General features: G+C 37.2%; 1 protein-coding gene across 1 annotated transcript in view; it reads left to right on the top strand.

Moving 5' to 3' along the window:
- LOC134343761 (cilia- and flagella-associated protein 69-like) overlaps positions 1-13904 on the top strand; it is a 182941-nt gene that overhangs the window by 84456 nt on the left and 84581 nt on the right. The window contains exons 11-13 of the mRNA XM_063042501.1: positions 6283-6404; positions 12351-12567; positions 13019-13183. Of these exons, the coding sequence (XP_062898571.1) occupies positions 6283-6404; positions 12351-12567; positions 13019-13183 (504 nt within the window). The remainder of the gene's footprint in view (positions 1-6282; positions 6405-12350; positions 12568-13018; positions 13184-13904) is intronic.

Raw genomic sequence — 13904 nt, 5'->3', positions numbered from 1 at the left:
TACTTTTTCTTAAAGCTCATTGTTTGGATTTAATATATATTCCAGCGGTTTTTATTCAAACATCTCCTTTAAGCAATATTTAAAATGGACCATATTTTTAATTTACTTGATTTTAATGTAAAAGGATTAAACCATCCTGTGAAAAGTAATAAAATATTTAATTATGTTAAAAGCTTGAATGTCTCAATTTTTTTTTACAAGAAATGTCCTTTCAGCCGTTGGACGGATTTCTCTTTCCATTCCTCCTTTCAGGCTAAGGCAAGAGGAGTTTCAATTCTTTTAGACAATTCTGTTTCTTTCGTTCAACATAATGTAGTATCTGATACCAATGGGTGTTTTGTTATAGTCTCAGGGAAATTAGATAATAAATTAATAATTTTTGTTAATTTGTATGCCCCGAATATAGATGATCCAGGCTTTTTTGAACTTTTTTTTCGCTTTTACCAGATTTAAGTTTATATTCTTTAGTTTTAGGAGGAAACTTCAACTGTTGTTTGGATCCTGCTTTAGATCATTCTACTTCTAAACGATTGACTTGTAGTAGATCTGCCTCCTTTATCCAATCTTTTCTAATGAAATGTGATATTGTTGATGTTTGGCGTTTTTTTGCATCCAACAGATAAAGAGTACTCACTTTTTTCTCATGTTCATCATATGTATTCCAGGATTGATTACTTTTTTTGTTGATAGCCAATTGATTCCATTAATTCGATTCTGTGAATATAAAGAAATTGCTGTTTCAGATCATGCTCCTGTGATTTTATCTTTAAATCTTCTGGGTATCTCCCCGATAAACAGATACTGGTGTTTTAATCCAACTTTGTTATCAGATAAAGATTTTAAAAAATTTTTGGAGAGACAAATTATTCTTTTTTTTTCAAGAGAATATGCTGGAAGAGACTTCTAGTCTTATTTTATGGGATGCTTTTAAGGCTTATATTAGAGGTCAAATTATTTCTTTGACCAGAAGTGTTAAGAAAAAATCTAATAAGGAGAGAATTGAATTAGCCAATCAGTTGAAACAATTCGACCAAAAATATGCTTTGGCTCCAGATCCTGTTTTATATAAAAGACGTGTTGAAATTAAAACTAAGTATGATCTACTGTTATCTTATCCAATTGAAATGCAACTTCTAAAAGATAAAAGTCAGTTTTATGTTCATGGAGATAAAATGGGTAAACTATTAGCTAACCAATTAAAGACCTTTATAGTTAAACATCAAATTAAAGAAATTTGTAAAGCTAATAGTGATAAAACATCTGATCATTTAGAAATAAAGGAAGCTTTTAGAGAAACATACATCAAAGTTGCTGGTGAACGCAGCAGGCCAAGCAGCATCTATAGGAAGAGGTGCAGTCGACATTTCAGGCCGAGACCCTTCGTCAGTCCTGACGAAGGGTCTCGGCCTGAAACGTCGACTGCACCTCTTCCTATAGATGCTGCTTGGCCTGCTGCGTTCACCAGCAACTTTGATGTATGTTGCTTGAATTTCCAGCATCTGCAGAATTCCTGTTGTTTAAACTTTTAGAGAATTCTACTCTAACCTTTATAGTTCTGATCCTCCTAAAGATAATACTCTAATGAATAATTTTTAGATCGATTAAACATTCCTACACTTTCTGATGATATTAGAAAATTGTTGGATCAACCTATTTCCTATAAGGAAATTGCCGAGGTTGTTCACTCTTTGCACTCGGGGAAGACTCCGGGTCGTGATGGATTTTCTGGAGAGTTTTATAAGGCTTTTTCCTCTTTGCTTATACCTTGTTTATATTCAGTCCTTTCTGGCTCTTCTAAATTAGATAAGTTGCCACAATCTTTTTTATGAAGCCTCTATTTCATGTATTCTTAAAAAGAATAAGGATCCAATTGAATGATCTTCTTATAGACCTATTTCCTTATTTAATGTTGATACTGAAATTTTATCTAAACTTTTGGCTCGTAGGTTTGAAAATATTTTGCCATCTATTATCTCTGATGATCAGACTGGATTTATCAAAAATTGATACTCCCACTTTAATGTTTGTCATTTATTGAATGTTATTTATTCTCCTTCTAAAGAGATTTCGGAATGTGTGATATCCTTAGATGCTGAGAAAGCCTTTGATCGGGTTGAATGGAATTATTTATTTATAACTTTAGAAAAATTTAACTTTGGGCCCAATTTTATTCAATGGATTAAATTACTTTACTTATCTCCCTCCGCTCAGGTTCTTACTAACTCTCAGTACACGGAACCATTTAAACTTTATCATGGGGCTAGACAGGGTTGTCCTTTGAGTCTTTTGCTTTTTGATTTGGTCTTAGAACCTTTAGTTATTGCTTTCCAGGAATCTAATGATATCACTGGTATTTTAAGGAGGGGTATTACCCACAAAGTTTCACTTTATGCTGATGACCTTTTGCTCTACATTTTTAATGTGGAGTCTTCTTTACCTTCTCTACTTTCTTTACTCTCCTGCTTTAGTCAGTTTTCAGGATATAAACTTAACTTTCATAAGAATGAACTTTTTCCTTTGAATAATTTGATATTAGTTAATACTAACCTTCCTTTTAAAATTGTAAGAAATCAATTTACTTATTTGGGTGTAACAATTACTAGGAATTATAAATTCCTTTTTAAAGAAGTTTTTTTTATACTTCTGAATTATGTTAAGAAGGCACTTTCAAATTGGTCACCTGTCTCTTTATCGTTGATTGGCTGAATCAATTCCATTAAAATGAATGTTTTGCCTAAATTTTTATATTTATTTCAGGCCATACCTGTTTTTATTCGTAAATCCTTTTTTGATTCTTTGGATTCTATTATATCTTCTTATACAGTATAGGGAAAAATAAAATTTCTCGATTAAATAAAGTTCATCTTCAAAAAACTAAAAAGAATGGAGGTTTAGCCTTACTCTCTTCATTAGCGTTAGTCTCTCTTCATTTGAACAACTGTCAGTTAAGTATAGCCTACTGAGAACTCACTTTTATCAGTATTTACAAATTAGAGAATTTTTGTGTTCTCAAGTACATACATTTCCTAAAAGTCCAGATAAAAATTTACTTGATGTAATTTTTAATTTGAAACCCTTCCATAATAAATCTATATCTAATATTTATGGTATGTTGTTGGGAATGAGAAATATTCAGATAAAATTAAAAATCTTTGGGAACAAGATTTACAGATTTCAATTTCTGAGGACACTTGGAATGAAATTTTTAAATTTGTTAATACCTCATTGTTAAGTGCCCGTCATTCCCTTCTACAACTTAAAATGGTTCATAGAGCCCATATGTATAAAGATAAGCTGTCTCCTTTTTATTTGGATATATCTCCCTTTTGTGATAGATGTAATAATGGAGAAATTTCACTAATCCATATGTTTTGGACTTGTCCGAGTCTTGAAAAATATTGGAAGGAAGTATTTCAAACTTTTTTGGTGCTTTTTAAAGTAAATTTTAAACCTAATCCTTTGACTGCCTTATTTGGTATTGTTGAAGGAAATGATATTATTTTGGAGACACATGATCTGCATATTTTGACCTTTATTTCTCTTCTAGCCAGGAGGGTATTGTTACTTAAGTGGAAGGATGCCAATCCGCCTACTCATACTCATTGGTTACATGATGTTATGTCTTGCTTAAATTTAGAGAAGGTTCGCTGTTCAATTTCTGAACCTAGACAAGATTTTTTAACATTGTGGGGACCTTTTTTGAATTATTTTCAAAATCTTTGATTTGCTATTGAGCACAGATGTTGACTAATTATATGTTTTACTATATGTTAAGGATTTCTTCCTTTTTAACCTAACAGCTGTCTTTTTTCTGGTAGTGGGTTTAGATTTTTTGTATAATAAAATTATCTCTTTTCAATATTATGTTTAAATTTAATTTTATATGGATATGGGGTAATTACACTTTATCTGTGATTTCAATATATTGTAATTGATATATATTATATATCCTACTGTACTCTGTATTCTTTCATGTAAGAAATTAATAAAAATATTGGAAAAAAAAGAAAATAATCTGCACATTTATTTCTACTACCAAAATGATGACAGTGCATTTTCTAACATTGTATTTCATTTGCCACTTCCTTGCCCATTCTCCTAATCTGTCTAAGTCCTTCTGCAGCCTACCTGTTTCCTCAACACTACCTGCCCCTCCATCTATTTTCACATCAGCTGCAAACTTGGCAACAAAGCCATCTATTCCATCATCTAAATCATTTATATACAGCATAAAAAGAAGTGGTCCCAACACCAATCCCTGCGGAACACTACTAGTCACTGGCAGCCAACCAGAAAATGATCCTTTTATTCCCACTCGCAGCCTCCTACCAATGAGCCAATGCTCTTACCATGTTAGCAACTTTCCTGTTATACAATGGGCTGTTAACTTGGTAAGCAGCCTCTTGTGTGGCACCTTGTCAAAGACCTTCTGAAAGTCTAAATATACAACATCCACTGCATTCCTTTTTATCTATCTTAGTGTAATCTCCTCAAAGAATTCCAACAGGTTCACCAGGCAAGATTTTCCCTTAAGGAAACCATGCTGACTTTGTCCTATCTTGTCCTGTGTCACCAAATACTCAAAAACCTCATCTTAACAATTGACTCCAACATCTTCCCAACCAGTGAGGTCAGGCTAACTGGTCTATAATTTCCTTCCTGCTGCCTTCCTCCTTTCTTAAAGAGTGGAGTGACATTTGCAATTTTCCAGTCCTCTGGCACCATGCAAGAGTCCAATGATTTTTGAAAGATCATTTCTAATGCCACCACAATCTCTAACGCTACCTCTTTCAGAACCCTAGGCTGCAGTTCATCTGGTCTGGGTGACTTATGTACCTTTAGGCCTTTCAGCTTTTTGAGCACCTTCTCTCTTGTAATAGTAACTGCACCCACTTCTCTTCCTTCACACACTGCAACATCAGGTATATTGCTAGTGTCTTCCACAGTGAAGACCGATGCAAAATACTCATTTAGTTGATCAGCTATCTCCTTGTCCCCCATTATTATTTCTCCTGTCTCATTTTCTGGTGGTCCTACGTCCACTCACATTTCTCTTTTATTTTTAACATACTTGAAAAAACTTTTACTATCCACTTTAATATTATTTGCTCGCATGCTTTCATATTTCATTTTTTCCCTTCTAATGATTATTGTAGTTGGTCTCTGTAGGTTTTTAAAAACTTCCCAGTCCTCTATCTTCCCACTAATTTTTGCCCTTTATTTTGCTTTTACAATAGCTTCGACTTCCCTTGTCAGCCATGGTTGTACTACGTTACCATTTGAATATTTCTTCAATTTTGGAATACACACGTCCTGCACTTTCCTCAATTTTCCCAGAAACACATGCCATTGCTGCCCTGCTGACATCCCTGCCAGCAGCTCCTTCCAATTAAATGGTTTATTTGCTGTTTAAATGGTTTATTTTGCTTTCAAATTACTAAGCATTGAAATATTAAATATAGTCCATTTTCAGCTCTCAGAGACAATTTTAAATTGATATCCTTTTTTATTTAACCTCTGTTCAGAATTATCTTCCCTTTTCCTAACATACGCTGATTTTTTTTTGTTTTCCTGCATTTTATAAAAATCTCAAAATAAATTGCTATTGAATTTACCAAAGAAAATGAATTGTCCTCACTTTTTAAAACTGTTTTATTTATTTATGGAACATGGCCATCATTAGCAAGGCCAATATTTGTTGCCCAACAACAATTACTTTGAATACATGGTGAATAACTTGAACCACTTGAAAATTATATTTACATGTCTGCATGGTGTTACTTAGAGGGGAAGTTGGAGATTATGGTTTTCTTTGGATCTTGTTGCTTTCTGGTTGCAAAACCTTAAAGAGTAGCTCTAGTGATCCATGTACATGTATGGTACACATTGCAGTATTATTCCATATTTGGTGGAGACATTGGAATGGATACCAGTCAAAATGCCCTTTTTGTCTTGAATGGTGCACTTGCTGCATTCTATAGGAGTGGCACATCATTCTCCTGAATTATGCCTTCCAGTGGTGGAAGCACCTAATGGAGTGAGAAGTGAGTCACTGCTGACAGAATGTTTAATCTTTTACTTGGTCTTGTGACCATTAATCCTTCCTTATCCAACACCACCAAGGAGAAGTTAAACTCAGCACACACCTGGTTAAGTATGCCTTGCTTTTGGCAATTGGATGTCTACATACCAATTTTTGAATAATAGTTTAGGAGAATTCTGAGGAACAATAAGATGCAAAATAAATATGTTTTCTTTAATGTGTATTTCTTCTTCTTATAGTAAACACTCATAATCCTTTGGTTCATGGCCTGAAAATTTCCTCCAACCATGAAGACTTTGAAATGAAAAAAATATTTTTCCAGTTGCTTGTTGCCATGACTAATGATCTTGCTTCCATACAGGTAAAATGTCAATACTTAGAAATCAATTGACCTTAGTTGAACAATTTTCAAAAAAAAGATACAAAGTATTGTAATTGCTATTTGTGTTTAGTTTTACCAAGCATGAAGGAATTTCCAGAATGGAAAATACAGGTACCTACAAAGTAGATTGAACTTGCAAGGCACTGCCAAGACTACCAATTAATTTCAATTTTAATTTTATTTACCAAGTCCATGGATATAACAATCCATAACAGGAAATTGTTTTCCAGTTTCAGATTTGAGATTACAACAAAGGTATTACGATATTACCACGGTGGCAAAATTTGACCAGTGATTTCTTTTTTGGTTCATTTCTTTTACATGTTGGAATTTTTATCTTTTCCTCCCGATACCACACTCAAACATACAGTAGAAACCTACATCCAGTTGGACTATGATGTGAACCCTCACACTATTTTGTATGCCATGCCAAGGATGCTTGCCTTTACTGCTGTATCAACCTTGTGGCTTTTGACACATTATCCAAGTACAAGGCAGACATTAGAACCTGGATTAAGTTAACTTTGACATGCTGACAAAATAAAACTACTCACAGCATCTTGGTGTTTAACTTGACTGATCACCTAGCTGCCACTTCATGAAATTATGGAACAAGACTTCACAGGAAGTGGAAAATCAAGCTAAGTTATTTGTAACAGCTTTTTAAAAGAATTATCTAATTAGTCTTCCTTTCCTTGCACGACTATCTGCCAATCAACCCCTCTTCACCTGATCTACTTATCACTTGCTAGCTCTTGCCTTGTCCCTCCTCTCACTCTTTGTACTGGCTTCCTTACTTATTAATGCCCATTACACTGCTGGCGATTTAGGGCAGCATGAAGGTCCTCCATCTCTAGCAGTGTTCAAAGCTTCCTTGATCGTGTCAGTAACTTCTGGATTTTCACTATAGTCCGTTGTACAAGCCCCATGTGGAAACGCAGGAATACCATCGCACTCAGATGTAGAGAGATTCTTCATTGCTGTTTCTGTAACTGTTTTGTTTCCCTAGTCAGGATTGTTAGCCCTGGACAAAACCCGAAATTGGAGTACTGGTAGACCACTCTTATTCTGGCCTCTATCCTTTGACCTGTTTGGCATGGGTGACCCTACCAAAAGCCATAGCATAAAGCCCTGTCTCCAGCTAACATTGCTCTCTAGGTCATTTATGACATGCAAGCCTCTAAGCCACGACAAGGTTGTGGTCCTCTTGGAGGTTTATACTGGCTAGTTCCCCTATATTTTTGCAATCCAGGACAAGGATGTGGTCCTCTTGGAGATTTATACTGGCTAGTTCCCTTACAGTCCAGGACAAGGGTTTTGACAGGAAACATCAACTGTCCATTTCCCTTCTCAGATACTGAGTTCCTCCAGCAGCTTGATTTTCTGTGGTCTAATTTGTCTCTCTTCCCTGTTGTTTTCCTATTTCCCTATTTCCCAAACTTCTTTGCAAATCAAGTATTTATCCATTTCCATTTAGTAATGGTTATTGAGTGTGCTTTGTCAATTGTTTCAAGCCCTCTATCCCAAGCATATTTTTACCAATCACTTTAAAACTTCCATGCACCTGTAATTTTTTGCATTTCAATTTTATATTTGAATGTTTTTCAAAAGCCTTCTCAATTTGCCCTATCACCAAAAGACCCTTGCACCTGCTTTAAAGTTGTGGCATTTAGTTCTTTATACCTGTTCAAAAATAAAGAGAGGAAAACTAGAAGTACAGTTTCATCAGTTTAGAATCAGGAATATGGAAACTTTTAGAGTCATTCATGATAAGGAAACTTCTCGTGACATCAAATTGGGTTCCAATTAAGTGATCCTGGAAAAAAATATGGTATATTAAATGAAAGCCAGCATTTATTTATCAAAGACAAGCCATATTTAACTAGCTTGATTGAAATCTTTGGAACAACAGAGAAGGTTGATGTAGGGATGATTTTGATGTAGTGCATACAGACTTTCAAAAGACATTTGATGAAGGTACACACAGTCTTCATGTTGTGAAAATTAAAGTGCTTGGAACTGAAGGATAGTGGTTTCACGAATACAAAATGTCTAAATGACAGAATGCAAATAGTAGTCATAGATAGTAGATTTTTAGACTGAAGGAAGTGTGCAATGAATCAGAATCAGGTTTTTTATCATTGACATATGTCATGAAATTTGTTGTTTTTGTGGCTGCAGTTATACAAAGGTTAAAATGCCAGTCATACAGGAGAATGAGGAGGTGAAAGACAGGAGCTGCAGGGAAGCAAACAACAGGAATTCTGCAGATGCTGGAAATTCAAGCAACATACATCAAAGTTGCTGGTGAATGCAGCAGGCCAAGCAGCATCTATAGGAAGAGGCGCAGTCGACGTTTCAAGCTACAGGGAAGCAGTTGCCCCTTGCTTGCAGGAGACAGAAAACTGGGTGACTGTCAGGAGAAGGAGGGGAAATGCACAGCCAGTGCAGAGTACAGCTGTGGCAGATCCCCTCAATAATAAGTATACAATTTTAGGTACTGTTGAGGGAGACGACCTACCTGGGGGAGTCACAGTGACTGGGTCTGGGGCACTGAGTCTGGTGCTGTGGTTCAGAAGACCAGAGAGGTGAAGGGGACGGCAGTGTTGATAGGAGATTCCTTAGTCAGAGGAATAGAGACAAAGTTTTGTGGGTGCAACAGAGACACCTGGATGGTATGCTGCCTCCCTGGTGCCAGGGTCAGGAATGTCTTGGATCATGTATATTGCATTCTCAAGAGTGAGGGTGGGCTGCTAGATGCCTAGGTACATCTTGGCACCAGTGACGTAGGTAGACACAAGGTGAGGAGGTCCTGAAGAGAGATTTTAGGAAGCTAAGTAGAAAGCTGAGAAATAAGACCTCCTGTGTAGTAATCTCTTGATTGCTGTCTGTGCCACGTGCCAGTGAGGGTAAGAATAGGATGATTTGACAGGTGAATGTGTGGTTGAGGAACAACTGCAGGGTGCAGGGATTCAGATTTATGGATCACTGGGATCCCTCTTGGGGAAAGTATGACCTGTACAAAAGGGACAGGGTACAACTGAACCTGAGGGGTTCTAATATCCTTGTGGGCAGGTTGGCTAGAGTTGTTCGAGTGGATGTAAACTAATTTGGCAGGGAGATGGGAATTGGAGTGCAAGTGCGGAAGATGAGGTTTACAAACAGAGGCAATGTGTAGTGAGACTCCTAGCAGGGAGAAGCTGGTGATAGGGCAGAATTGCAGTCAATAGGATGAATTGCAGTGTAAAATGCATACAAAATCGAAAAGGGTGAATACAGGACTAAAGGTGTTATATTTGAATGCACACAGTATGCAGAATCAGTTCGATAAACTTGTAGCACAGTTACAGATGGGCAAGTTTGATGTTGTATGCATCACCAAATCATAGCTGAAAAGATTATAGCTGGGAGCTTAATAGCCTTAATGTCGAAAGGATAGGCAGGAAGGCAGAAGGGGTGATGTGGCTCTGCATGTTAAAAAATGAAATTAGAACATTAGAAAGAGGCAACATACAATCAGAAGGTGTTGAATAGTTGTGGATAGAGCGAAGGAACTGCAAGGGTAAAAAGACCCTGATGGGTGTTATATAAAGACCCCCAAAAAGTACTAATGATGTGGTCTACAAGTTATAACAGGAGATAGAAAATACATAGCAAAAGGGCAATGTTACAATAGTCATGGGCGATTTCAATATGCAGGTAGATTGGGAAAATCAGGTTGGTGTGGGATTCCAAGGGGGCGGGGGAATTTCTAGAATGCCTATGAGATGGCTTTTTAGAGCAGCTTGTGGTTGAGTCCACTAGGGTATAAGCTATTCTTGATTGGGAGTCGTGCAATGAACCGGAATTGATTAGAGAGCTTCAGGTAAGAGAACCCTTAGTGGCAAGTGCTTATAATATGATCGAATTCACCCTGAAATTTAAGAAGGAGAAGGAGAAGCTAAAGACAGATGTCTCAGTATTACAGTGGAGTTAAAGGAAATTAGAGGCATGAGAGGGGAGTTGGCTAGAATTAATTGAAAAAGAACACTGGCAGGGATAACAGCAGAGCAGCAATAGCTGGAATTTCTGGAAGCTATTCGGAAAGCATAGGGTATCTACATCCCAAAGAGAAAGAAGTATCCTAAAGGAAAGATGGCATATGGTTAACAAAGGACATCAAAGCCAACATAAAAGCCAAAGACATATAATAGAGCAAAAATTAGTGGGAAGTTAGGGGATTGGGAAGCTTTTAAATACCAAAAGAAGGCAACTAAAAAAGTCATTAATAAGATAAAGTTGGAATACAAAAGTAAGCTAGCCAATAATATTAGTGAGGATACCAAAAATTTCTTCATATACATAAAGTGTAAAAGAGAGACAAGAGTGAATATCAGACCACTGGAAATCAAAGCTGGATTGGTAGTAATTGAGGAAAAGAAATAGCGGATGAACTTGAGTGGTTTCGGAAGAGTGGGAAATTGCAAATGTCACTCCACAATTCAAAATGGAAGAGAGGCGGAAGAAAGGAAATTATAGGCCAGTTAGTCTGACCTCACTAGTTAGGAAGATGTTGGAGTCGAGTGTTAAGGATGTGGTCTTGGGGTTACTTAAAGGCACATGCTAAAATAGGCCATAGTCATCATGGTTTCCTTGTGGGGAAATCTTGCCTGACAAATCTGTTGGAATTCTTTGAAAAAATAACATGCAGGATGGACAAAGAAGAATTGGTTGATGTTGCATACTTGGATCTTCAGAAGGCCTCTGACAGGCTGCTTAACAAGTTATAAACCCATGGTATTACAGGAAAGATTCTAGCATGGATAAAGCAGTGGGTGATTGGTAGGAGGCAATGAATGGAGATAAAAAAGAGCCTTTCTGGTTGGCTGCCAGTGACTAGTAGTGCTCCACAGGGGTCTTTGTTGGGACTGATTCCTTTTACTTATATGTCAATAATTTTGATGATGGAATTGATGTCTTTGTGGCAAATTTGCAGACAGTAGGAGGATGGGTGGAGGGGCAGGTAGTTTTGAAGAAATAGGAGGGGTACAGAAGGACTTAAATTAGTAGAATGGGAAAGAAATGGCAGATGAAATACAGTGTCAGGAAGTGTATGGTCAAGCACTTTGGTAGAAGAAATGAAAGGGTTGGCTATTTTCTAAGTGGAGAGATAATACAAAAAAAACTGAAGCACAAAGGGAATTGGGCATCCTTATGCAGGATTCCCTAAAGGTTAATTTTCAGGTTGACTCTTGGTGAGAAAGGCAAATAGATGTAAGCATTCATTTCAAGAGGGCTAGAATATAAAAGCAAGGTATAACATTGAGACTTCATAAATCACTGGTGAGGCCTCTCTTGGAGTATTGTGAGCAGTTTTGGGCTCCTTAGAAAAGATGTGCTGAAAATGGAGAGGGTTCAAAGGAGGTTCATGGAAATGATTTCCGGATTAAACAGCTTGTCATGTGAAGAGTATTTGATGGCGCTAGGCCTGTATTCACCGGAATTCTGAAGGTTGAGGGGTGGCCTCACTGAAACACATCGAATGGTGAAAGGCCTTGATAGTGTGGATTTGGAGAGGATGTTTCCTATGGTGGGAGTGTCTAAGACCAGAGCACACAGACTCAAAATAGAGGGGTGTCCTTTTAGAAGAGAGATGAGGAGGAATTTCTTTAGCCTGAGAGTGGTGAATCTGTGGAATCTGTTTTTCTTAAGTGATGTGACAGTCATGCTTCGAGTTTTGAGATGCAGGCACAACGTGAGTGGCAGTGGTAATTGTGTAATGTTGTAAGTATTATTTACATAGTAAATTAGCAAACTTTGACCTTAATTTATTAATGTATTTGCATTTTAGTTTCTAAAATACTATATACAAGTTTCTTAGAAGAGTAATTTATAAGGTTAATTTATTTTTGAAAATTTGTTTTGCAATGCATTTCTTGTCTGCAGCTACTTAGTGAAGGGAAAGCACTACTGGCATTATTTCACTATGTTGGGAAAAATGAGCAAACTGGAATTAAAGGATGGTCTGCTGCACAGTTTGAGGAGCTTCAGCTTCATGCTTTGGCAGCTTTGATGTCAGTAGCTCCCCTCATGTTGGAAGATTACATGGAATGTCAGGGAAATACCCGCCTTCTTCTTTTTTTGGACTGGTGTGTAAGCCAAGGTAAATGCTGTTAAATTTAACATTTTGTAAATGGATAGAATTAGCATTAAAGCCCAATTTTTGATCATCAGTTTTTTTTAATGACAAGTGACCACAAGAACGGAATTACCATTTCCTCAAGAGGGTCTATGTGATAAATACTTATCTGCACAGCAATCAAAAGCAAAGAACAGCTGATGTTGAAAATCTGAGATGAAACAGAATACTGTAAATACTTAGCAGATCAGACAGCACCTAAGGAGGGCAGAACATCAACCTGAATTGTTAACTGTTTCTTTCTGGTCATGCGCTGGCTATCCTTATAAACATTTCCAGCATACCCCATTGCTATTATTGAAGGACATTGTAGTTTACAGTTTTTCCTCAACATAAAGCTCTATCTCCCATAATGAGTTATTTAGAATGGCAATTCTATGCATCAGTCATCCAAGTTTTAATTGTTTCCTCTCAGATCCATACTTTGGTAAAGGCAACTCTTTCCATGCTACTGGTGGACATGGCAATAAGAAAGCTCAAATGCGCTTCTGCCTAAGGCTCCTGAGATCTATGGCATCTCTTGGTGAAGAAATGATAAACAAAAGTTTGTGCGACCAAGGGGTCATTAATCAACTTATAGGTAACATATATTTGCAATCTTTATCATGTAAAAATATGAAGCTTAAATGTACAGTTAAAAACAGGAAGATGGGAGATATCTCTTGACTATCCTGACAGGTACTCAGCATTCAATCAACATCACTGAACAGTTTAACTCACTTTATTGACTCACTTAGCATACTGATACCCTGGGTGCTGTGTTTATAAATAGGCACTTTCCTGTAAAATAACTAAGGTTACACATAGTATATAGTATTGAGATATAAAACAAATATAGGTGCACATTTTCTATCTTTCCTCCAGTCTTGACATGAACTTGAGCAAGGATTACAAAATCTAAAGGTTCTATCAGTCAGGTTTTAGTTTGATGTTATTTGGAAGGGACTGGCAGCTGTTGGTGGACCTCGAAGGGCAGCTGAAGTTCCCCAACCATATCGCAGCCACCACCCTGCAACGAGACATTGTCCTAGTGTCTACTAAGCAAGTGGTGCTGCTGGAGCTGACAGTCCCATGGGAAGATAGCTTGGAGGAGACCTTTGAAAGGAAGCTCTCCAAGTACGCAGGACTGGTCAGCAACTGTCAGCAGGCTGGATGGAGAGCGAGGTGTCTCCCAGTGGAGGTTGGTTGTAGGGGATTCGTAGCCCATTCTTTAGTTAGAGCCTTCAGCATTTTGGACATTGAGGGAGAGAGGAAGAGGAGAGCCATCCGCAGTACCACCGATGCGGCAGAGAGGGCCTTAC

Source organism: Mobula hypostoma, chromosome 3 (genome assembly GCF_963921235.1).
Source record: "Mobula hypostoma chromosome 3, sMobHyp1.1, whole genome shotgun sequence".
NCBI classification, from domain to species: domain Eukaryota; kingdom Metazoa; phylum Chordata; class Chondrichthyes; order Myliobatiformes; family Myliobatidae; genus Mobula; species Mobula hypostoma.
Note: the sequence above shows the minus strand (reverse complement) of the source record. Positions and strands in the feature narration are given on the sequence as shown.